Raw genomic sequence first — 26,700 nt, 5'->3', positions numbered from 1 at the left:
GGAAATACAGGACAAGGGCAGTCCCGTATGGGACAAACCAATTTAGCCCAATATACGGGATGTCCCGGCAAATACGGGATAGTTGGCAACCCTATGTTCAAGTTCAACAGTGCGCGACAGGGAATGAGGAAAGGTGCAGCTGACTCATATCGTTTCCTCGCGGCCCGGTAGCACATGCTTTGTGGCCCGATACCGGCCCGCGGCCCAGTGGTTGGGACCACTGCTTTACAGGTGTACAAGCTATCTGTCAACTAAAACTAAAAGACGCTAATTCCACACAAGTAATTTTCACACTATTTCCGATCCACCCATTGGAATTCAGTTTCTGATTTCCCTGCTCTATCTGGATCAAGAATTTCCACATTAATAGTAATTCTGAAAATCAGTTACTTGCAGATAGCTCCAACAGGCAGCAGCACAAGCAGTCAGCAAGTATCTGGTTTTTAGAATTTCTATTAACATGGAAATTCCTGGTTCAGATAAAGCGAAGAAATTAGAAATTGCTTTATTTTTCCAATTCCGCTTTAGGATCTGAATTCAGTTATTCAGATGGAACTGAGGATTTTGGCAGCTCGCCATTGAACATGTCCTCAACATGTCACTGGAATACAATCACAAGAGGCAGAAGGATTTGGACTTTTGTTTTTAAATGCACAGTTGTAGAAGATAAGCAGGAAAGATAGAAAAATACAATAGCAACTAGCCACAGGCGATACTGGAGCCAAGTAGAAACATCCTCCTTTTTTAAAAAAGACTGTGGCTAACTTGAACAACAGCCTGTGGATCTGATTTCAAGGTGGTGATGCAACAGGTTCAGAGCTGACACCCACCCTTCCTGATCACGTTTCAACAAAACGGAAAAATTCACCTAACAAGCTTTCACTCTGAAAAATACAAGTTCTTTCACGCAAGAGGAAAAAAATACAATCAGTGGCCACTTTATTAGGTACAACTGTACTTTAATGCAGATACCTAATTTGCTAATCATGTGGCAGTAACTCAGTGTATTATTTATTTCTTTAGATATACAGCATGGAAGAGGCCCTTCTGCCTCACAGAGTCGCGCCACACAACAATTCGCCGATTTAACACCAGCCTAATCGCAGGACAATTTACAATGACCAATTAACCTACTAACTGGTACACCTTTGAAACGTAGGAGGAAACCAGAGCACCCGGAGGAAACCCACATGCTCACGGGAAAGGCATAGAAGCATTCTTACTGTGGACACCAGAACTGAACTCCGACGCCCCAAACTGTAATAGCGTTGCGCTAAACGTTACGCTACCGTGGCACTACCTACAGACATGGTCAGTTGTTGTTCCGTTCAGACCAAACATCAGGAGAAATGTGATCTAAGTGATTGAGACTGTGGATTAATTATACAAGTAAATTCCCATGCCTTGGAAAATCTGAATTCCTCAGTTTGTCCCTACATTTGTAATGAGAAGGATTGAGACCAAATTCAAAAAATTAGTAAGGGTCTAACTGATCCAAAAAAATGAACATAATTTACTGTTGAGCAAATATTTTAACTTTTACAATTATATTGCCAGGTTTTAAAATATAATAATTTGCTTATCTATCAATGCCTTGAATGAGGACAAATAGTACAAACTACAAACATGAAAAAGTCTGCAGACACTGGAAATCCAAAGCAACACACATAAAATGCTGGAGGAATCCAGAAAGTCAGGCAACATCTGTGGAAAAAAAAAATGAACAGTTGACGTTTCAGGCCGAGTCTCTTCTTCAGGACCGGAAAGGAAGGTAGAGATGCCAGAATAAAAAGGTGGGGGGGGGGGGTGCGAGGGAAGGAAGAAAGCTAGAAGGTGATAGGTGACGCAGAGATCATGGGGAGGGGTGGGTAGGGGGAACAGTGAGAGGAGTCTCAGCAAACTCCCCTTGAAGAGAAAATTTAACCCTCTTCAGCATAGGCATCCCTTAAAGAGACTTTGCAGTAGAGCAGAAAATCATAAACACGAGAACAGTACAAACTGATAAGTGAGTGGGCAGAGATGTGGCAATGCTTCATATTCTTAGTTATTTATCACAAGTATGTCGAAACATACAGAAATCTGATCGTTGAGGGGAAGAAGCTATTCCTAAATCATTGAGTGTGTCTCTTCAGGCTCCTGTACCTCCTCAGATTCCGATTCATTCATTTATCACATGCATATTAAAACATACAGTGAAATGCATTGTTTGCATCAACAACCAGCACACCCAAGGATGCGTTGGGGAAGCCCTTAAGTGTCGTCACATATTCCAGTGCCAATACAGCATGTCCACAATCAACAGAAAATCTGCAGATACTCGAAATCCAAGTAACACACACAAAATGCTGGACGAACTCAGAAGGTCAAGCAGCAAATATGGAAAATATTCTGGCCAAAACCGTTCAGCAAGACTGGAGAAAAAATGTTAGGCAGAACAACACAAAAAGAAACTACAGTGTAAAAAAGGAAAATTTGTATATTTGCAGGAAAGATACAAAGACTTTTGTACTAAAAAATTTTGAATTCCTTTAGCTATCCAAAGCTTTAACCCTGCACATCAATTTACAGCAATGAACCAACCAACTCATATGTGCTATATGTGCCTTGTGCTCTGTGCGTGACTGTTGAGACAGTGTTTCCACCTTGGCCCTGGAGTAACACTTTCATTTGGCTGTAGTCATGGGTATTCATGTATGTTGGAATGACAATTAAACACGAATTTGAATACCAGAGGGTATGCATGGAAGGTGAAAGTTGGTAATTGCAAAGGAGATGTAGGGGGCAGGTGTTTTTTTTCCCCACACAGAGAGTGGTGGGTGTCTGGCCTGCACTGCCAGGGGTGGTGGTAGAGGCAGGTACATTAGGGACTTCTAAGAGTCTTTCAGATAGGCACATGAATGTGAGGAAAACAAAGAAATGGACATTGTGTAGGCAGACAGGATTAGATTAGTTGTTCAGCACAACATTATGAGACAAAGGGTCTGTTCCTGTGCTGTACTGTTCCATGTCCTAGAGACCAGCAAATTCCTTAGCCAGACTACCATCTACAATCTCGTGTCTCCAGCCAGTTCTGAATGCTTGCAACTCTTAACTACTTGCATGAATGCCACCAATCTGATCATGTACTTGGATACTGGCAACACAGGGCCTTAACATCATTTATCTAGCAAGGCCTAATCCGGTGAAGTTATGCCAAACCTTCACTAGCTGTCAGTCTACCACAAAGATAAAACATACTTCACAAATGTTTCTACCTACATGACCAATGTGCAAGTTGGTAAATTAAATCAAAGTGTAATTGTTTTTATCAAAGTACATCCCATAAATTAAAAAAGCAAGCTTCTTTGTGAGCCATAATTTTGTTAACTTTTTAAAGCACCCATTGTACCAAAGTGACTGAAACTGTGGAAGGAGGGCACGGTCGTGGCTAGTACGATGTTATTACAGTTCAGGGTTCGATTCCCACATCGTCTGTAAGGAATTTGTACATTCTCGCCATGACCACATGGGTTTCCTCTGAGTGATCCAGTTTCCTCCCATAATCCAAAGATATACCAATTAGTAGATTAATTGGTCAATGTAAATTGTCCTGCAAGTAGGCACGGGTTAAATAAGTGGGTTGGTGGGCATTGCAGCTCTTGGGCTGGGAGGGCCTGTTCGGCATTGTATCATTAAAAAAAACTAAATAAAAAAAAAAGCAACTTTCCATTCTGACTATAAGTTACTGTTAGATTGATGCTTCTTGGCATCAAAACCTCCACCATTATTTCTAGCACTCTATTCAATTGGGATCAAAAAGAAAAATCAAAACTGCTAACAAGTCAATGGTCCTGTATTTTCACCATACCTGAACAGAGATAGGAAATCCGACTAAAGAATCAAATAGTGATTTGCATGCTAAATTTAGCTTTCCTCTTTTATGTTCTTATGTGATAAACAGTCCACTTAACACGAACGGGTAAATTGTTAGGATGATTTCAGGAGCATTTGCAGAACAAGTTGTTTGTATTCACCCTCTTCAGTTCTTGCAACTTTTCTATAAGCTTAGTGGCCACTTTATTAGGTACACTCCTAAACCTGCTTGTTAATACAAATATCTAATCACCAATCATGTGGCACAATTCAGTGCACAGAAGAAAGTCGAGAGGTTCAGTTGTTGTTCAGACCAAACATTAGAATGGGGAAAGAAATGTGATCTACATGTTGGTGCCAGATGGGATGATTTGAGTATCTCAAAAACCGCTGATCTCCTGGCATATTTATGTACAACAGACTTGAGAGTGTACAGAGAATGGAGTGAAAAACAAAAAAAAAATATCCTGTGAGCAGCAGTCCAGTGAGTGAAAACGCCTTGTTAATGAGAAAGGTCAGAGGAGAATGACCAGTTTGGTTCAAGCTGACAGAAAGGCAACAGTAACTCAAATAACCATTATTAAAACAATGGTGTGTGAACAGCGCATAACATGTCAAACCTTGAAGTGGGCAGGCCACAACAGCAGAAGACCACAGAAATGCACGAGGTGGCCACAGAGTGCATAGTTTTATCATTCAGAGAATACTGATATAAGCGTGTTACAGGTAAGTACAGCATTCCCAAACTGGAACTGTTCCAACTTCAGTAATTCTATCTAGTTCACCTCCTCCCTAATCCATTTGTTACTCTGCAATACACTGACAAAACCAATTTCCTTTCTTCCTCAAGGCGATTTTATCTTACTTTTGATAATGAAGAGCTGACATCTGATACTAACTTGATGACAGCAAAGTGCCTTTTTAGAGACAAAAGAAAACCAGATAAATAATGAAATAGCTAAAAAACCTCAAAAACAGAGGGACTGTACACAGTTGTTTCCTCTTATCCCATTGAAAACAAGACTGAGCAGTCTTCTATCCGAATGCACATGGATTATAAAACTTACAAAAATCCTTTTGGATACCATTACCTCTTAAAAACACCATCTCTTGGGGCACAAAATCATTGTTTCAATTTTGTTCATTATTTCCTTCTAATATGGTCATTACAGCCCTCAAGATTTTGTTTTTTGAAGAAACTAAAACCATTTGCACAATCGCGAGAAATGCTTTATAAAGGCAATTATAAGTTGTAAGTGTCGACGGTTGCAACTCGCACATATTAAACATAATACCTTAGGCTGATTTGTGAGAATTAATGATCTCAATCACATTTTAATTCAACTCACTAGAGAGGGCTTTGCGTTAGGCATTTCACCAATTTTAACTAAATATATTCCAGTGATATCTACATTAATAGCAACCCGTCACACTAAAGGATTTGATTCCTATCCAAATTGAGAAAATGTGGGATTTCCAACAATTATCATCTTCAGTTACTTAATAATTTCATGCTAACCAGCTACAGTCTAGGCCAATTCCAACTTACACACTTTTCTAATACGTACTTAACACACAGTGCTCAACACAGAACTGAGGATGAGTGATAGCACTAGAGACAAACTTTTCCAGACGCTGTGTAAAACAAAATAAAGTCAATTTAAATCAAAATGGTCCCAAATCTTGATGGGCAAATGCAAATATTTCACTGATGTCTCAGAAAGACAGTTTAAAACTGTTATTGACAACAGTTAAATCTTGAATATGAATCAGAAAAAGAATCATCTATTGATTGCCATGACAATGAGAACACCATTTTTAGGCCACTCTTTGATACAAGAGGTACTGCAGATGCTGGAAATCTAGAGCGATACACATGTCGTGCTGGAGGAACCCAACAGATCAGGCAGTACCTATGGACGGAGATTAACCGTTGACGTTTCGGGCTGAGACCCTTCATCAGGATTCTTTTTATTCCTCTTGGCAGATGCTGTCTGACCTGCTGAGTTTCTCAAGCATCTGCAGAATCTCTTGTGTTTACAAGACCACATTTTTCTCCCATTAATCAACTAAGTTGGCAAAAACTGGAGATGTTCTCATGTTCAGTACCATCTGCTCAGACAATAGCTACTATTTTCATCCGAACAGTTAATATGAGTGTCTTATCTTCTGCATTGTAAAATGCAGCAGGAGGATGAGAAGTGAATTGATAGACAGGCACAAGATGATAAAATGCAGAGAGAGAGAGAGAGGTGAGCCAGAGACAATTTCTCAGGGTGGAAATGGCCAATACCAGGGGCATAATTTTTTGGTGATTGGAGGGATGTAGGGATGTTAGGCGTATGATTAACATGTACATGGGCTTATGGAATGCGCTATCAAGGGGATGGTAGAATCAAATACATCAGAACATTTAAGAGACTCTTAGACAGGCACATGGATGAAAAAAAATGGACGGCTATGTAGGAAAGAAGGGCAAGCTTGACCTTAGAGTAGGTTATAAAGTTGGCACAACATCATGGACCATAGGGCATGTACTGTGCTGCCCTATGATCTATATTGTACAGGTCTTAGACAGGCACATGGATGAAAGAAAAATGATTGCTATGTGAGAGAAAAGAGTTAAATTGATCCTGGAGTAGGTTGAAAGGTCAGGACAACATCATCGGCCAAAGGGCCTATATTATGCTTACTGCTCTATGTTTTATGATCCTATAAAAAAAAGCTCAAAGGCTTACTTTGTCTTCAGCTGACACACATCAATATTACAGGATTTGTAGCTTTGCCAATATCAAAAACAAAATAAATCCAGGTATTTCTGTAAAATATAGGCTCACCCTTGTCATGGAATGCAATCAGTTCCTTTTGCAACATCTCCAGCTCACGGCCCAGTGCCTTCTCCTGTCTCTCGAGTTCATTTCGAAGCACCACGATCTTCAGCTGTAAATGCTCCTGCTCCTTTTTCTAATGGGAAGAGAATAGTGAAACCCTTTTACTTCCATCAATCATCACCTTAGCTCATCAAAACTTCCATACTTGAATGCAGATAGCCACGCTAGAAATTGACCATAAGACACAGGAGCAGAATTAGGCCATTCAGCTCATCAAGTCTGCTCTGCCATTCCATAATGGGTGATTTATTAACCCACTCAACTCTGTTCTCCCACCTTCTCCCCATTACCATCGATTCTCTTACTGATCAAGACCTATCAACCTCTGCTTCAAACATACCCAATGACTTGGCCTTCACAGCAGTCTGTGGCAATAAATTCCACAAATTCACCGCTTTCTGGCTGAAAAAAATTCCTCCTCATTCTGTTCTAACGGGACATCCTTCTTTTCCAAGGTTGTGCCTTCTGGTACTAGACTCTCCCACTATGGGAAACATCCTCTCCACATCCACTCTAACTAAGCCTTTCATGAATGAACCCCCTTCATTCTTCTAAACTCCAGCAAGCACATGCCCAGAGTCACTAAATATTCCTCATAAGTTAACCCTTTCATTCTTGGATTTATTCTCATGAACATCCTCTAACTTACATTTGGAGATCACAGTCCTTGAATTTTGCAACAAAATATGACAATTTTGGCTACACGAGCACACCAACCCTCTCAGCAGATGTGCCAATTTATGAGCAATAATTCAAAGAAAGGTCTCAGTTATCCCCGCTGGTATAGATTGAAACATCCGGATTTTTAAAAAAATTCTTCAGATTCCTTCATAGTACTAATCAAAAGTATTAAGCACAGACAGTTACAAGAATAAGTTTGAGAACCCTTTGCAATTACCTCATTTTCAGCATTAAATACTCACAAAATGTGGTTGAATCTTCATCTAAATTACAATAATAGACAAACACAATCTGCCTAAACTAATAACACACAAACAACTGTAGTTTTCATGTCTTTTTTGAACACATTGTTTAATCATTCACAGTCCAGACTGGAAAAAAGTATCTGAACCCTTGTATTTGATGAATGGCAGACCTCCTTTAACAACAATAATCTCCACAAAATGTTTCCTGTAGCTGCTGATCAGATTTGCACAGGGGTAAGGGGTTTTTTTTTTAGACCATTCTTCCATACAAAACTGTTCCAGTTCATCAATATTTCTGGGATATCTTGCATGAACAGCCCTCTTAAGGTCATGCCACAGTATCTCAATTGGGTTAAGGTCTGGATTCTGACTTGGCCATTCCAAAACACGAGTTTTCTTCTTTTTAAACCATTCTCTTGTTGATTTACTCTTGTGTTTCCGATCATTGTCTTGTTGCATCATCCAACTTGCATTAAGCTTCAGGTGACAGACCACTACCCTGACATTCCCCTGTAAATGTCGATACAATTTTGAATTCATTGTTCCCTCAAAGACTGCAAACTGTCCAGGCACTGAGGCAGCAAAGCAGCCCAAAGCCATGATGTTCTTTCCACCATGCTTTACAGTTGAAATGAGGTTTTGGTTTTGGTGTGTGGTGCTCTTTTTCCTCCAAACATAGCGGTGTGCACTTCTGCCAAGAAGTTCAACCTTTATCTCATCCGTCCACAGAACATTGTCCCAGAAGCACTGTGGAACATCCAGGTGGCCTTTTGCAAACTTGAGATGTGCAACAATGTTTTTTTTTAATGGAGAGAGGTCGTTTTCTCTGTGATGTCCTTCCATGAACGCCATTCTTTTTCAGAGTTTTTTTCATAGTGGACACATGAACAGAGACTTTAGCAAGTTCTATAGAGATTTCTACAGGTCTTTTGTTGTTACCCTTGGGTTCTTTTTCACCTCCTTCAGCATTCCACATCGAGCTCTTGGTATGATCTTTGCAGGATGCCCACTCCTAGGGACAGTAGCAACAGTAATGAATTTCCACCATTTGTAGACAATTTCTCTTACTGTGGACTGATGAACACACAGGTCTTTAGAAATGCTTTTGCAGCCTTTTCCAGCTTCATGCATTCTACAATCTTTGACAGTTCTCCCAAATAAGCGGCTAGCCCGATTAACCAATGATCCAATCAACCAGAATCCAGTGTATACTGCCACTGTTATTCTATAAACCACTCCAACATGTTTGATGTCCGTCATCTCTTCTTCCCCCAAGCAACGTACAGCAGTCACAAAACAAACTTCATGTCATCTAAGACAATGATAACAAACCTGATTGATTTTATTTCCTTCATGCTTTCTGGTCTGGCAGTTATTGCATTTGCCTCATACAGGAAAGGTCCCCATTTTGATTCTGGGCAAGAACACATTTTACATTTGAACAAACAAGGATTAGAGGAATATTGACTATGTGCAGGCAGACAGGATTACATTAGATTGCCATCAAAGTTAGTACAGACATGTTCTATTCTTGGATAAGATCTCAATCAGAATCAAGTTTATTAGCATTGACATATGTCATGCTCTGTAACAGAACAGTGCAAGACATAAAAGCATTTCCATAACACAATACAAAAGAGGAATAATGAGTTAGTGTTCATGGTTTCATGGACCCTTCAATAATCTGATGGTGGAGGAGAAGAAGCTGTTCCTAAAACATTGAGTATTCATCTTCAGGTTCCTGTACTGTCTCCCTGATGGTAGTAATGGGAAGAGGACACATCCTAGATGGTGAAGGTCCTTTCCATTTGTAATCATAAACATACGGAAAATGCTGGAGGACCTAGCAGGTCAGGCAGCATCTATGGAAATGAATAAACAGTCAACGTTTCAGGCCGAGACCCTTCATCAGGACTGGTAAGGAAGGGGGAAGATGGGCAGAATAAAAAGGTGGGTGGAAGACTGCTGGAAGGTGATACGAGAAGCCAGGTGGGTGGGAAAGGTAAAGGATTGGAGAAGGAAGAATCTGACAAGAGAGGAGAGTGAACCACAGGAAAAAGGGAAAAAGGAGGGGCACCAGGGGGAAGTGAAAGGCAGGTGAGGAGAAGAGATAAGAGGCTGGGGGAGGGGGGGAATAGAAGAAATGGGAAGCAGGGAGTAAAAATAAATAAATAAATTACCAGACAAAATGGTTGTTCATGCCATCAGGTTGGAGGCTAACTAGATGGATAAGAGGTGTTGCTCACTGACCACGAGATGGCCTCATCATAGCAAAAGAGGATTCTCAAAATGGGATTGGTGACAGGAATTATAATGATTGGCCACAAGGGAATTCCACTTTTGGAGGATGAAGCAGAGCTGCTTGACAAAAGGGTTTCCCAATTTATGTTGGGTCTCACCAATGTAGAGGAGACTGCATCGGGAGCACCAGATACAGTAAAAGACACCAAGAGATTCACAGGTCAAGTGTTGTCTCACCTGGAGGGACTGTTTGGGGCCCTGAATGGAGGTGGGGGGGGGGTAAATAAGCAGGTATAGCACTTCCGTCACTTGCAAAGATATTAGTGGGGAGCGAAGAATGGACAAGGGAATCACAGAGAGAGCGACCCCTGTGGAAAGCGGGCAGTGGGGTGGGGGGGGGGGGGGGAGGTAAAGCTCTGTTTGTTGGTATGACCCTATTGAAAATAGTTAAAGTTGCAGTGAATGACCTGTTGGATACATGGGGTAGTAGGTGAGGACAAGAGGAACTCTATCCCTGTTCAGGTGGCAGGAAAATAGGGTGACTGCTGATGTTCAGGAAATGGAGAAGCAGGTGAGGGCAGCATCAATCAGGGAGGAAGGGAAACCCCACTTTTAGAAGGAAGACGGCATCTCTACTCTGCTGGAAAGGAAAGCTTCATCCAGGGAACAGATGAGGCAGAGATGAAGAAACTCAGAAAAGGGAATAAGAGTTTTTACAAAAGACAGAGTAGGAGGAGGCATAGTCAAAATATCCATGGGAATCAGTAGGTTTATAAAAGATGTCAGTCAATGATTTGTCTCCAGAGGTGGAAACAGAGAGATCAAGAAAGGGGGAAAAAGTTGTCAGAAATGGACCAAGTGAACTTAAGGGCAGGGTGGAAGATGGAGGCAAAGTTGATGAGATTGATGAGCTCAGCATGGGTGCATGAAGCTGCACCTGGACAGCTGGAGCCCATGCAGGTGCCCGTGGCTACCTCTCAGGGTTTTAAGAAAGTGGGAGGAGCCAAAGAAAAATTTATTAACAGTGGGGATCAGTTTTGCCAGATGGAAGAGGGTGGTGATGGAGGGAAACTGGTTGGGTCTTTTGTTGAAAAAGAAGCAGAGAGCTATAAGGCCTTCTTGACAGGGTTAGAAGTGATTAGGGGCTGAACATTCATGGTGAAAATGAGGTGGTCAGGGCCAGGGAATTGAAAGTTATTGAGGAAATCAAAAGCATGTGAAATGTTACGGATGTGGGTGGGAATGGAGACAGAACGGAGTTCAAGTATGCAGACACAAGTTCAATGGAGCAGGAACAGGCAGAGACAATGAGCCTACCCAAGACAGTCAGATTTGTGGATCTTGGGTCAGCGGTAGAAATGAGAAGTGTGGGGTAAGGGAACTATGAGATTGGAAGCTATGGGTGGAAGTTCTCCAAAGTTCTTGATGGTGTCGAAGACAAAACATATCTCATGCTTTCTTAAAATAACTTATCAAAACACTTGCCTTCTCAAGGACAATTTCATAATCAAAAGTAACCTCTGAATTTCTATTGAGTCCTGAACAGATAAACAGATTGTAATAATACAGATATCCATATGCATGGTCCTAAGGATGGCCATTTATTTGGATGGACTGATGCCAGTTACACAATGAATCAGATGGCTCTGATAGCAGTTTTTAAAATTAAAGATTAGCTTTATTTGTTACATGCTTACAGTCAAATGTATCACTTGAGTGTCAATTGCCAACACAGTCCAAGGTTATGCTGGGGGAGACCGGAAATGCTGCCATGCTTACAACACCGATATAGTATCTCCACAACTTACTAACCCTAACCCGTACCTGTTGGCAACGTGGGTGAAAACCCATGTGGTAACATAGAACACACAGAAATCCCTTACAGACCGTGGCAGAAATCGAACCCAGATTGGTGATCGCTGATCTGTAAAACTCTTGTGAGAGTTACTATACTATCATGCTGCTCTTTCTTAAAACAACTCATCAAAATATCTCAAACAAGAGAAAATCAGCAGATGCTGTAAATCTGAAGGGCTTCGGCCTGAAATGTCAACTGCACTCTTTTCCATAGATGCTATCTGGCCTGCTGCGTTCCACCAACATTTTGTGTGTATTACTTGAATTTCCAGCATCTGCAGATTTTCTCGTGTTTGCGTTATTTAATTGAACTTTTTAAAATGTATACACTTACTGTAATTTACAGTTTTATTGTGTATTGCAATGTACTGCTGTCGCATAACAACAAATTTCATGACATACGCCAGTGACATTAAGCCTGATTCTGAAAATGATGGAGGAACTCAGCAGCTAGGTCAGCATCCAAGGAAAGGAAAAAAGACCATTTCAAGCCAAGACCCTTCAGTAAATTTGGCCATTTTATTTGGATGGGCTGAGGCCAGTTTCCTGATGAATCTGATGGCTCTGGCTATATTTGAGACATCAATCCTAATAAAGATTGGTTCAAATTTAAAACTTATAAGAAAAGATCAAGGGTATAAGAACAAAATCACCATCTGAGTAATAAGCAGTGAGATAGAAAGTGACTATTGCTTGACAGTAATTGTGTGTCAGTAAACAGCCAAAGAAAAAGCGAAAGAAGTGAAGAGCTAAAGGATGCTTGAAGTTTTCATCAAAATAGACAAAATAATGGAACAATTAGGGACAAATGGGTTTGGTACAATTATACCATGATAATGACTTGGAATTAAATATTCCAGGGCACCTAATGCTCAGAAAGGGCAGGCTAAGGAGAGAAGAATGCTATCTTAAATAATAAAGGGAATTGGAGAGTAAAGATGTTAAGATCCTTTGTACTTGGCAAGAGAGTTTTCCTCCATTGTCCTGGTTGTGTTGTACATTCAACCCCGACAAACATTCAGCTGGCACTGGAGGAACTGAGCACCATGACTGGCAATTACAAAGAAGGCACGGTAACAGCTACATTCCAGTAGGAGTTTGAGGAGACTTGGTATGTCGCCAAAGACAGTCACAAAGGTATACTGCTGCACCATGGAGAGCATTCCACATGGTTGCATCACCATCTGGTATGGAGGGGTCACTGCAGAGGATTGAAAAAAAGCAGCCAACTGGAGCACTAGCCTCCATTGCATCAAGGCTATCATCAAAATGCAATGCCTTGAAAAGGTGGCATCCATTCTTGACAAACCCCATCACCAAGGACATGCCTCCTTCTCATTGCTACCATCAGAGAAGAGGTACAAGAGCCTGAAGACACACTCAACAGATTGCAGCATGTTGTTGTGCAGAGGGATTGCAGCATGGTGTGCTTGTGCATGAATCACAAAAGGCTGGTTTGCAGGTGCAGCAGGCTATCAAGAAGGCAAATGGTAGAGGGATTGAATTTAAGAGCAGGGAGGTTATGTTGCAACTGTATAGGACAATGGTAAGGTCGCATCTGGAGTACTGTTCTGGTCTCCTTACTTGAGGAAGGATATACTGGCTTTGGAGGTGGTGTAGAGGAGGTTCACTAGGTTGATCCCAGAGATGAGGGGGTTAGACTATGAGGAAAGATTATGTCGCCTGGGATTGAATTGAATTTGTTGGAATTCAGCAGAATGAAAGGAGATCTTATAGAAACATGCAAAATTATGAAAGGGTAAGTAAGATAGAGGCAGGAAAGTTGTGTCCACTGGTAGGTGAGACAAGAACTAGGGGACATAGCTTCAAGATTCGTGGGAGTAAATTTAAGGTGATGAGGAGGAATTGTTTTCCCAAAGGGTGGTGAATCTGTGGAATTCTCTGCCCAATGAAGCAGTGGAGCCTATCTCAGTAAATATATTTAAGACAAGTTTGGATGGGTTTTTTTTTGCATGGTAGGGGAATTAAGGATTATAGGGAAAAGGCAGGTAGGTGGAGATAAGTCCATGGCCAGATCAGCCATGACTTTATTGAATGGTGGAGCAGGCTCGACAGGCCAGATGGCCTACTCCTGCTCCTATTCCTTATGTTCTTATATAACATTTTAGAAACAACTTTGTCCCCTCCATCATCAGATATATGAATACAGAATGAACCTACGAACATTACATTACTTTTTAAAATTTCTTTTGCTCTTCTTGCACTACTTATTTTATATATATATTTCATGACATACGCCGATGACATTAAACCTGATTCTGACATATATTTAGCTTGGGTACCTGAGACTTTTACACAGTACTGTATTTGTCAATGTGGACTGGAGAGCAAGTATGTAAATCTGGTGGGAGCAAAGAATATTGGGAATGGCAAGGCTGAAGTGTTGTGGGACAGATGGCAGAGAAGGAGTGTCAGGGGAGGAAGGTGGCGTGAGTGCAAACACACCCAGCCCTGAGACACCAGGCAACGTCACTTGATTACAAACAATTAACTTATTGATCATTACAGAACATCTCTCTGGTGCTTTCCGATCCCTCCCCTCTCCCTTTCCCTTTTCCCAACCATGATTCACCTCTCCCTATCCCCTTCCCACTCTCAATCCACAATAAAGACCCATATCAGAATCAGGTTTCTCATCACTTACATACGTCATGAAATTTGTTTTTTGTGGCAGCAGTGCTGTGCAATACATAAAGTTATTACCGTACTGTGCAAAAGTGGTTTAATGTTTTACAACACTACATCACAGTGGATTTAATTTGGCTTTTCTGACACTGATTAATAGAAAGATATTCCCTTGTTAAAGTGAAAACAGATCTCTACAAAGTGATCTAAATTAATTACAAATATGAAACACAAAATAATTTATTACATTAGTATTCACCCCCTTCAAGTCAGTATTTAGTAGATGCACTTTTGGCAGCAATTACCACCTTGATTCACGTGGATAGGTCTCTATCAGCTTTGCACTTCTGGACACTGCAATTTTCTCATTAAAAACTGCTCAAGATCTGTCAGATTGCTTGGGGATCCTGAGTGAACAGCCCTTTTCAAGTCCAGCCACAAATTCTCAATTGGATCGCGGTCTGGACTCTGACTTGGCCACTCCATGACATTAACAATGCTGTTTTTAAGACATTCCTGTGTAGCTTTACCCTCTACCTTCACAAGCCTTCCAGGGTCCGCTGCAGTGAACCATCCCTACAGCACGATACAACCACCACCATGCCTCACGGTAGGGACAGTATGTTTTTGATGATGTGTGGTGTTTGGCTTATGCCAAACATAGCATTTAGTCTGATGGCCAAAAAGCTCAATTTTGGCTTTATCAGGACATAGAACCTTCTTCCAGCTGACTTCAGAATCTCCTACATGCCTTCAGGCAAACTGTAGTTGAGATTTCACGTGAGTTTTTTTCAACAGTGACTTTCTCTTTGCCACTCGCCCATAAAGCTGCAACTGGTAAAGCACCCAGGTAACAGTTGCTGTATGTGCAGTCTCTCCCATCTCAGCTGTCATATGCCCCTTGATGGCTTCCCTCACTAGTCCTCTTCTTGCACAGTCACTCAGTTTTTGACCCCCCTTGCATGGAGCAAAGGAGGATAGCATATGTTTGCAACAGGTAATCAGAGGAGACGATAGTTGTTTTTCAGGAGGACTGGAATATAAAAGTAATTATACTATAACTGTAGATGGTGTTAGTTTGACCACAAGGTGCTAACATGGTCACCTTATTTAAAGGAAGATGCATCATTGAAAGAAGACCAGAGAAGAGTTTTAAGAACAGCTTCTTCCCTTTTGCCATCAGATTTATGAACGGACAGTGACCCCATGAACAGTACCTCACTATTTTTGTTCACTTTTTGCATTACATTAATGATTTTTCCTGGATGGCGAGGTGGAGATACGTCTCTACCAAAGAAAGTGTAAGGCACTCCTTCCCTCCAATAGACTGCAGGCCACCATTGGGAAAGGTGTAGAAACTGCTTAAACTGCCCCCTCTCCCGATCAGGATTATGTGAAGTCATGGCAGAACGTGGTGAATGTTTATATGAGCAGCTGGTGCGTATCACAAATCCTGGTTATGCGACCACTGACGGCAGGCAGATAATCTCTGAAGAGTATTGATAACAGTTGGGGTCACCGGTCTTGTAAAGACACTGCCCAGAAGGCAATGGCAAACCATTTCTGTTGAAAAATTTGCCAAATACAATCATGGTCATGGAAAGACCATGATCACCCATGCCATAAAACATGGCACATAACGAACAAAGTATTTTTTTTTTATCTGTTGGCTATACTGCTACCACAAAATAAAAATTTTCATGACATACGTCAGTGTTAATAAACCTGATTCTGAGTTAATGTGAGGACACAAGAGACTACCGATGCCAGAACCCGGACTAAGAACAATCTGCTGGAGGAGCTCAGCAGGTCAAGGAACATCTGTGAACTGTTGGGGAGTGGGAGGAGGGAATTGTTGATCCTGTCATTATCATGATCCTGTCAATGGAGGGAGAGTCTTATGAGGGAAGGTTGAAAGGTTATGAGGAGGGTAGAATAATGAGAGAGACAGTGTTGGTAGCTACTTCTTAAGAAAAGCTCCAAGAGCTTCTGTGATATCACTCTGGAGAAACATTGTATCATTTCTTAATGCATGTATGAATTTCTAAATGACAATAAAAGAGGACTGGGTGTTCTCATAATCTAAAAAAGAAATACTAGATAAAATCGTCGAATAACATTCAAAGAGAGGATTGACCATCAATTGCTAGAAGACCGAAAGTTTGGTTGTCACAAAGGAGAAAGAATACAGAAATGCCAACTGAAAGTGGGCACCGAAACAATTAAATGAACATGGAAGTTCAATTACTTTGGGACACAATAACATCCAATGGTAGGGCTGATGTTAAAATTAGGAGGAGGATTGGGATTATTAAGTGCATGTTCAAGTGTTTGAGCAAGTTTCTGAAGAATAATATAAATTTTCTGGGTACGAAACTCAGAGTGTTGTGGTGCTACGCTCATTCCCACTAACACATGGAAGCAAATTTTGGATAATATCAAAGCAAAATGAGGGAAGACTCAAAGCTGCAGAAATGTGGTTTTTGAGAAGAATGGTGAAAATATCATGAATGGTGAAAATATTACAGAGTAATAAATGAAGCATGCAGAGAACACATTGCGGCACGAAGTATGTAGTAGCGTAACGGTTAGCATAATGCTACTACAGTGCCAGTGACCCGGGTCCTATAGCTGCCTGTACAGAGTTTGTATGGTCTCTCCGTGACTTTATGGTCTCTGTTTGTATGGTCCCTCTTTCCTCCATGTGCTCTGGTTTCCTCCCACATTCCAAAAACGCACAGGTTAGTAGGTGAAGCGGCTTGTCTTCCAATCAAGTTGGCGCCTGCGTACAATACTCCTTCCGTTGGCATCTTCTGGATAGATCATGAAACCATGTATCTCACTTCTTTTAGGTCTTTTACATTTATTTTTCATTTCGAATGTGATTCTGGAACTGTTGGAGCCTGTGATTTGCACTTCGGAGATCGTTTGGGTGTTCCAGTGCTCTGCAGTCTCAGGGAGACAGAAGTAGTGTGCGGGAACCTCAGGGTGAAAAGGCTGCAGGACAAGTGCAAATCAATGTTCGACTCCATTTCACTAATTTAAGCTTCCATTGTTCACCAGTTAAAGCGATGAGGGAGACTGAAACATCGAGGTGAATGCGTAAGGTGGTCACTGGCTGTCTGCCTTTTGATCCCTGGTGGGATCGCTCTGCTACCGTAGGGAGGAGACTGCCTTTTGATCCCTGGTGGGATCGCTCTGCTACCGGAGGGAGGAGACTGCCTTTTGATCCCTGGTGGGATCGCTCTGCTTCCAGAGAGGGAAAGACCCGCTGCTGTACCCAGAGGAAGTTACCAAGTTTTCTGCATTTTGGATATGGACTTGGACTATAAACTATTTTTCAGTCTTAAATTTTTTTTTTTTTTTTTTACATATTCTGTGTTTTACAATCAATCTTTCCCATTTTGTGTGTGGGTGGGGAGAGGGATTTGGGGGTCGATGTGTCTGTTCCATTTTTGTTTGTTTTTTTGTGCGGGGAGATTTTGGGGTTGATTATCATGCTGCCATTCTTTTCTTTCTTGGTTTTGTGGTTATCAGCAGAATTTCAGAGTTGTGTATTTTGATAATAAATGAACCTTTGAACCTTTTTTTGTTGTGTCCATTCTGGGGCAGCTCACTCATCCTTGGTCCCACTGGAAACTCAGCTCTCACTTGTGGCTCCAAGTAGCATTTTGCATATGACAGCGGTACTCCACTTTGATAGGCAGACTAAACCAGGTGAGGGTAGCTGGTGGGCTTCATACCCTAGTAAGATGGGGATATGCCTACCGTCGCCTACAAAGTCAACGCAGGCGGACTGGGTGTTTGAGATCGACAGTGAGCTCCAACAGCCAAGAAGGCAGATCTTAAAACACTTCACAGACAGCGAAGGGCATGAGGATGCACAGAAGTAGTCATGGTAATCCACTGCAACCAAGGAAGTCCCAGTTCTGACTACTACTCATACTACTAGACCTGAACTTCTGAAGTTGAGAGTGGACCTGCCCCAGTGCAACAGCTTTTCCATTTTAAAAACCCTACCGCACAGGTCTCTGTCATCATCGGATAAACAGGCAATCATTCTAGAGGGAACTTTCCTGAAGCACGGCATAATTTTATACCGTCGTTCATCACTTCTTACTACTGAAGTACTGCAAACTACCTACAGCAATTTTTTTTCCTCCCAAAAAAAGTCATCTCTGAATTTGACACCAGTCGTGTTTTCACAGATGTCTACATTTAACCAAAAAGCAGCAAATGGTCAGGAAAACAGAATAAGAGGTTGAAAATTGCTGCAGTTCTGAACAACTGCAGCTGTAACCTCAGCTGGAGAGGACACCACAGATTTATAAATTTGGAGAGAGAGCTGTTAGATGAATATCCATGACATGATCAACCATGTCACCTTGGGGCAACGTGTCTTTTAAGCTGGTGGCCTCAGACAGAATTTAGTGGTCTTAAAGACCTCCAGATTGAATTGGGTGTTAACACATTAGGAAGATGTATCGTGGTACATGATGGATGTCTTTCAGCACAGATGCGGCACCTACAAACAGCAGATTGAAATAACACTTGGTAGTGAAAACTCTTACACAGTCAAGTAAATCAGTTCACTAAAAGAAAACAAGTCTTTGCAGTGACTTTTCAGAAAATGTGCCTACTGCACAGAACCAGATTGATTTAAATCTGAGCAATTTTAAATTATCATCAATTTTGCCTTCAAGGCAACATTTCATAGCGGTGGGATGGCAAACCATTCAGCCTTAAGTGATCCAGCATCAATGCTGAGGAATCGTAAGTTTTCTACACAGAGTTGAAAGCTGAATAAAGTTCTTTGTCTATAATAATATGCTCCACCCTTAGCCACATGCCAAGAAGATGCAAAACAACTCAGTATTAAACAACATGGTATAATGTTTAGCTATAATCTCTGTCATCACTTTATCATTCCATACTATTAGCTGTCACCCATAAATACAAGCAAGCTCTTGTTGCTTGAAATCATCAACTTCTCATATAAATTTAATTTGAATAGAATTGAAATCCTGCAAGTGGAACGTGTCCTGTACAGTACCATACAGTTTGCTTCAAGCAAACCTCAGAGTAACGTAATTTGTTTCAGGTATGGAATTTTTAATTTTTTTTTTATTTATTTAGAGATATGGCACTGAACCCACCAATTTAACCCTAGCTTAATCATGGAATGATTTACAACGACCAATTAAACTACTAACCAGTACATCTTTGGACTGTGGGAGGAACCCGGAGTACCTGGGAGGAAACCCATACATACACAGGAAGGATCATATAAACTTGCTTACAGAGGATGCTGGAATTGAATCTGAACTCTAATGCCGAGTTGTAATAGTGTCATGCCAACCGCTACACTATTGTGGCACCAATCTACAGTTACATTCCATGTTCAACTTCAAAAGGACAGAATCTAGTTATTCTACTACACATCGACATTTTCTTCTTAAAGAAAAAAAATAGCTACTACATTGAGGAAATCCTTTTATCTACATGCTCTTTGTCCAACTTCCCCCTTGACCTTCCCACCATTAGTGACCTTACCAGAAGTTAAACCCCAGATGGCCAAACTGAATTGGGCCTCACTCTTGGGATGTCCGGAACTCACAATCCTCTCCAAATCAAAGTGACGATCCTTGGAGAAGTATCGACATAGTGTTGTAGAAAAAAACAACGTTCATTTCTTTCAGCTTCACAACACTACCAATATAGACATTTTCAATGATGTTATGCAGTTATCTCATTTTTCCCTTGCAACCTTGTTGCAATATCTTTGCTGTTCCTAAGAATGCACTTTTCAGGACCAAGATCTCAAATGTTGTTCCCAGCATTTGTTGGAGCCACTCTCCAAGTCCAAGTGTCACAGCTCCAAGTGCTCATATCACCACTGGGATTACTCTGGCTTTAACCTTCCACATCCTCTCTATCTGCTCTTTCAAGTTCTGGCATTTCTCCAGCTTCTCATATTCTTTCTTCCTAATGTTATTGTCATTCATGATTACCACATCTATTACTATTGTTTACTTCTGTTCCTTGTCCAGTATTACTATGTCTGGTTGGTTGGCTGGCCAGTACATGCTCATCAGTATGTATTAGGAAGTCCCATAGGATCTTAGCTCTGTCATTCTCCACTCCTTTCTCGAGTGTTTCCCACTTGGACTTGGGAGCATCCAATTCATATTCAGCGTAGATGTTCCTGTACACAATTCCTGCAACTTGGTTGTGCCGTTCAGTGTATTCCGTCCCTGCCTGCATCTTGTACCCTGCTACTATGTGCCGGATGGTTTCAGCGGATTCCTTGCACAGTCTGCATCTTAGTTCTTTGTCTGGTATAGGTTGTTGTTGTATGTTGACAAGACTGAGCTACATATATAAAAAAGATAAACAAAGTATTGCAAAAAGAGAGCAAAAATAGAGAGGAGGTAGTGTCCATGGGTTCCATGCCCATTCAGAAATCTGATGGTGTTCACACAAAATGTTAGTGGAAGTCGAGCAGCATCTCTGGAGGGGAATAAACAGTCGATGTTTCTGGCTGAGACCTTTCATCAGGACTGGAAAGGAAAACAGGGAAGGATCTGAACGAGAAAGACGGAACAGGGGGAGGAGTACAAGTTGACTGGCGTTCAGTGAGATCAGGTGAGGGGGAAGGTGGGTAGGTGAGGGAGTGGGGATGAAGTAAGAAGCTGGGAAGGGATAGGTGGACGAAGCAAAGGGCTGAAAAAGAAATCTAATAGAAGACAGTAGACTATGGAAGAAAGTTTCCATCATTAGCAGAATTGTTGGTGTTTAAATTGAACACCTTAACAATTTGCTTACTGCAAAACAAAATACACCTCGGTGTCTTGCAGAAAATTGGATGTAAATGACTAATCGTTCCTTGGGATGGTGTGATGGCAAAAGGTTAATGGAGACGAGGAGGAAAGAAAAGCCCATGCTTTTCAGATCAGAGGATGATCACTTGGTGTGTCAACTGCTCTACATGTGACTGTAAAAAACTGCAGAGTTGTGGATGTACCTCAACACGTCATGGAAACCAGCCTCCCTTCCATGGACTCTGTCTCGAATTCTTGCTGCCTCAGTAAAGCAGAATCAGAAATCACTAGCATATGTTGTAGAATATGTTGTTTTGTGGCAGCAGTATATTGTTAATACATAATAGCAAAAAAACTATAAATTACAAAATAAATATATTTTTAAAAATTAAATGAAATAAGTAGTGCAAAAAGAGAGCAAAAATGTTGAGGTAGTGCACATGGACTTGTCCATTCAGAAATCTGTGAGGGGAAGAAGCTGTTCCTAAAATGGCTTCAGTACTTCCTCCATGATGGGAGAAATGAGACGAGGGCACGTCCTGAGTGAGGGGGTCCTTATTGATGTATAACTAAATGCAGTTGTATAAGAAACAGAAGTGGGTCATGTTCATTTCCACCCCCGATCATCCCTACCCCTTTCAACCTGCCATGCTTTTTTGACATCATGGTGATCTTACTTCCACTCTCGTGCTACAGTCAATATTCCTCAACTCCCCCACAGCCCAAAAACTGCCCTACTCTGCCCTCAATACCATTGTAAGACCACATTTTATGAGTAATTAATGTAGAAAACCAGGTAATGACAAGGGTTCACAACTTGCTTCTTGCAACCCTGAGATTAAAAAATGCCAAGAGTTTGCTTTTTACTCTCTAGCTATACTCCAGTGTGACCTCATTTCTTATCAGGATGCTGCCTGGATTAGAGAGCAAGTCTTATGAGGATGGGTTGAGCAAGCTAGGGCTTTTCTCTCTGGAGCAAAGGAGAATGAGAAATGACTTAATAGAGGTGAACAAGATGATAACAGACATAGATCAAGAGGATAGCCAGGGATTTCTTCCCTAGGGCAGAAAATATCGTGGGAAGACAGAGTAATAGATGAGGAAGGGAAGTGTTATGAAAAGCTGGAATAAGAAGAGAGCTAATATGATCAATCAGGAAATGCAACTGGAATTTCAGGGACATGTTCTGAGGAAAGAGAAGCTTGAACATCTCAGTGACAGAAAAAATTGATGGAAGAAAAAGTCAGTCAACAGTGCATGACATTCACGAGTTATATCAAGGGATGGACAGGCAAAAAGTGTGAACAACTTATTAGAACTTCTCAGATTAAAGACAGATGAAAAACCCTGATCACCCACATCATATGACATGGCACACGATGATGATGAGGAGGAGAGTAAACAGAGAGCTGGACCAGCCATGATCTCAGAGCAGACTCAAGAGGTTGCATGGCTTCCTGCCAACTGTGCTGTCCAGCAACAGAAGAGACTTAAGCTTGGAATAAACACCAAAGGAAGTGAATTAACCCAGTTCGGTCAATTCAAAGAACCGTGAACATGAATTTTAGTGTTTTTCTGTAATCACCATTCTCAAGATAACAGCTAACGCGAATTTTATTCCTTTTTCTTCTCCAGCTATTATTCACAAAAAATCAGCTTGGTTCAGAATGGAACAATTCTCAATATTATTTTCACATGTCAGAGACCAAATATAGAAACTTACAGACAGGCAGGGAACATAATTACTATAACAGGTACTTACAGCTTTCCCGGTTAAAAGCAAACTAGATAGATTCTTGTTGAAGTCGCATCTCTAGTTATCGCAAGTGTGTATAGGCCTGATTCATGTGTTTGTAGGACCAAGGTGCTGCCCCCTATAGACAGTATAGGGCGGCAGGGTGGAGATACGTCTCTAGCAAAGGAGGTGTAAAGCGCTCCTTCCCTCCGCTAGACTGCAGGTCATCCTTGGGCAAGGCGTAGCACCTGCTTAGCACGCACCACCCCGATCAAGGTCACATCAAGCCATGGAAGTAGGTGATGACTGGTTGTATGTGCAGCTGGTACATATCACAAGACCTGGTTACATGATCACCGACACCAGACAGACTATCTCAGAAGAGTATTGTTAACAGCTAGGGTCACCCATCTTGTAAAGACACTGCCCAGAAGGCGGCAATGGCAAACTACTTCGAAAGAAAATTTGCCAAGACCAATCATGGTCATGATCACCTACGTCAAATGACACAGCACGTAACAAACGACAATATTGGATCAATAACCCCATTAGTAAAACATACAATATCTGAGTACATTTCCATATTTCAGATGGTGTCAAAAATTCCACAAGCTTAAAATAAATATTTTAGAAGTATTTAATACTAGTCTTACCAACTGTGTTGACGATGCTGTTAATCGCAACTTCTCCTCAATTTCCTTGCCTACTCTTTGAACGGTTACCTGAGTCTGTTTTATTGCACGTTGGGCAGTGTGAAGTCTGTAAAATGAGAATTAAATTCACAAGTTTAGTTCATGAGAACAATGGTAAGTCCTGCCTTTTGGTAAAAAGAGCAAGGTACATCCTTCAGCAACCCCGCTACTATTTGTATACTACGTTCGTACTTAGTTAAATTTGGGCACCACAGTAGCATAGCAGTTAGCCCAACATGGGGCATCAGAGTTTGGAGTTCAATTCCAAAGCCAGCTGTAAGAAGTTTCTATGTCCTTCCTTTGAGTGCAAGAGTTTCCTCCGGGTGCTCTGGTTTTCTCTTACATTCCAAAGGTGTTCTGATTAGTAGGTTCATTAAACAGTCCTGTGTTTAGGCTAGAGTTAAATTAGTGGGTTGCTGGGGCTGCATCCCATTGGAGCAGAAGGGCCTGTTCTGCATTGTATGGCTAAATAAAAATAAATTGCAAAGAAATTGAAAAAGGAGGAAAAAGATCACTCTCATCACAAGAAGCTGCAGAAGGTTGTACATCTTGTCAACTCCATCTTGGGCACAAGCCTACAAAAATACCCAGGACATCTTCAGGGAGCGGTGTCTCAGAAAGGCAGCGTCCATTATTAAGGATCTCCAGCACCCAGGACATGTCCTTCTCTCACCGTTACCACACACACTCAGCAATTCAGGAACAGCTCCTTCCCCTCTGCCATCCGATTCCTGATTGGACTTTAAAGCTTTGGACACTACCTCACTTTTCAGTCAATATATTGGATTGACTGAGTACATAAGTATTTCTGGAGTTTTGAGGAATGAAAGGTTTCACTGAAAATAGGAACATTCCTACAGGTCTTGGCAGATTCTAACAAACTTCTACAGATGTTCTATTGAAAGTATCCTGACTGGCTGGATCACAGTCTGGTACAGCCATTCAAATGTGCACAAAAGCAAGAAGCGGCAGATAGCAATGAACTCAGCACAATACATCACAGGCACATCTCTCACCACCATCGGTAGTATCTACAGAAAGCACTGCCTTAAGGCAGCAATATCCTAACAATATCCCCCCCCACCTCCCACCAACCATCTGGGCCATGCTATCGTCTCGCAGCAACCATCAGGCAGGAGGTACAGAAACTTGAAGTCACATACAACCACATTCAGGAACAGCTACTTCCCTTCAAAGATTAAAGATTAGCTTTATTTGTCACATCTACAGCAAAACATACAGTGAAATGTGTTGTTTTGTGTCAATAACCAATATAGTCCAAGGATGCGCTGGCGGTAGCCCACGTGTCCTCATGCTACCAGCGCCAAGACTGTATGCCCTCAAGTTACTAAACGTAACGATAAGTCTTTGAAATGTGGGAGGAAATGGGTGCTCCCAGAGGAAACCAACATAGTCACAAAGAAAACGTTCAAACTCCTTATAGAGAGTAGCAGGAATTCAAACCTGATCGCAATCACTGACACTGTAAGAAGTTACACTAACCACTACTCTACCACACTATATGATCTGTATGGACAGCATGCAAAGACAGGTTTTTCACTGTATCTTGGTGCGGGTGACAATAACACACTCAGACTCCACATAGAAACATAAAAGTGTCCTATGGACTCAGACCCCAAGATCCCTCTGATCCTCCATACTGCCAAGAGTTTCACCATTAATACTATGTTCTGCCATCATATTTGACCTACCAAAATGAACCAACTCACAATTATCTGGGTTGAACTCCATCTGCCACTTCTCAGCCCAGTTTTGTATCCTATCAATGACCCGCTGTAACCTCCAACAGCCCTCCACCCTATCCACAACACCCACAACCTTTGTGTCATCAGCAAATTTACTAACCCATTCCAGGTCATTTATAAAAATCACAAAGAGAAGGAGTCCCAGTACAGATCCCTGAGGCACACCACTGGTCACCGACCTCCATGCGGAATATGACCAGTCTACAACCACTCTTTGCCTTCTGTGGGCAAGCCAATTCTGGATCCACAAAGCAATGGCCCCTTGGATCCCATGCCTCCTTACTTTCTCAATAAGTCTTGCTTGGGATACCTTATCAAATGCCTTGCTAAAATCTATTTACACTACCTCTACTGCTCTACCTTCATCAGTATGTTTAGTCGCATCCTCAAAAAATTCATTGAGTCGTAAGGCAAGACCTGCCTTTGACAAAGCCATGCTGACTATTCCTAATCATATTATGCCTCTCCAAATGTTCATTGATCCTGCCTCTCAGGTTCTTCTCCATCAACTTACCAACCACTGAAGTAAGACTCCCATTTGCAACCCTCCAATCCTCCAGAACCTCTCCCGTCCCCATTGATGATGCAAAGATCATTGCCAGAGGGCCAGCAATCTCCTCCCTTGCCTCCCACAGTAGCCTGGGGTACATCTCATCCAGTCCCAGAGACCTATCCAACTAGATGCTTTCGAAGAGCTCCAGCACATTCTCTTTCTTAATGTCTATATGCTGAAGCTATTCAATCCGCTGTAAGTCATCCCTACAATCGCCAAGATCCTTTTCTGTAGTGAATACTGAGGCAAGGTATTCATTAAGTATCTCAGCTATCTCCTCCAGTTCTGTACACACTTTTCCACTATCACACTTGATTGGTCCTATTCTCTCACATCTTATCCTCTTGCTCTTCACATACTTGTGGAATGCCTTGGGGTTTTCTTTAGTACTACTCGCCAAGGCCTTCTCATGGCCCCTTCTGGCTCTCCTAATTTCATTCTTAAGATCCTTCCTGCTACCCTTATGATCTTCTAGATCTCTATCATTACCTAGGTTTTTGAACCTTTTGTAAGCTTTTCTTTCTCTCTTGACTAAATTTTCAACAGCCTTTGTACACTATGGTTCCAGTACCCTACCATCCTTTCCCTGTCTCATTGGAACGTACCTATGCAAAATGCCAAGCAAATATCCCTTGAACATTTGCCACATATTTCCCTGAGAACATCTATTCCCAATTTATGCTTCCAAGTTCTTGCCTGATAGTTTCATATTTCCCCTTA

General features: G+C 41.5%; 1 protein-coding gene across 2 annotated transcripts in view; it reads right to left on the bottom strand.

Moving 5' to 3' along the window:
• The window catches only part of uvrag (UV radiation resistance associated gene), a 438,674-nt gene that overhangs the window by 277,336 nt on the left and 134,638 nt on the right, over positions 1 to 26,700 (bottom strand). For both annotated transcript variants that reach the window (XM_072262586.1, XM_072262587.1), the window contains exons 7-8: positions 23,623 to 23,728; positions 6,690 to 6,816 (exon numbers count right to left, since the gene is read on the bottom strand). In XM_072262586.1, the coding sequence (XP_072118687.1) occupies positions 6,690 to 6,816; positions 23,623 to 23,728 (233 nt within the window). The remainder of the gene's footprint in view (positions 1 to 6,689; positions 6,817 to 23,622; positions 23,729 to 26,700) is intronic.

Source organism: Mobula birostris, chromosome 7 (genome assembly GCF_030028105.1).
Source record: "Mobula birostris isolate sMobBir1 chromosome 7, sMobBir1.hap1, whole genome shotgun sequence".
NCBI lineage: Eukaryota > Metazoa > Chordata > Chondrichthyes > Myliobatiformes > Myliobatidae > Mobula > Mobula birostris.
This window is presented reverse-complemented; position numbering and strand designations above follow the sequence as displayed.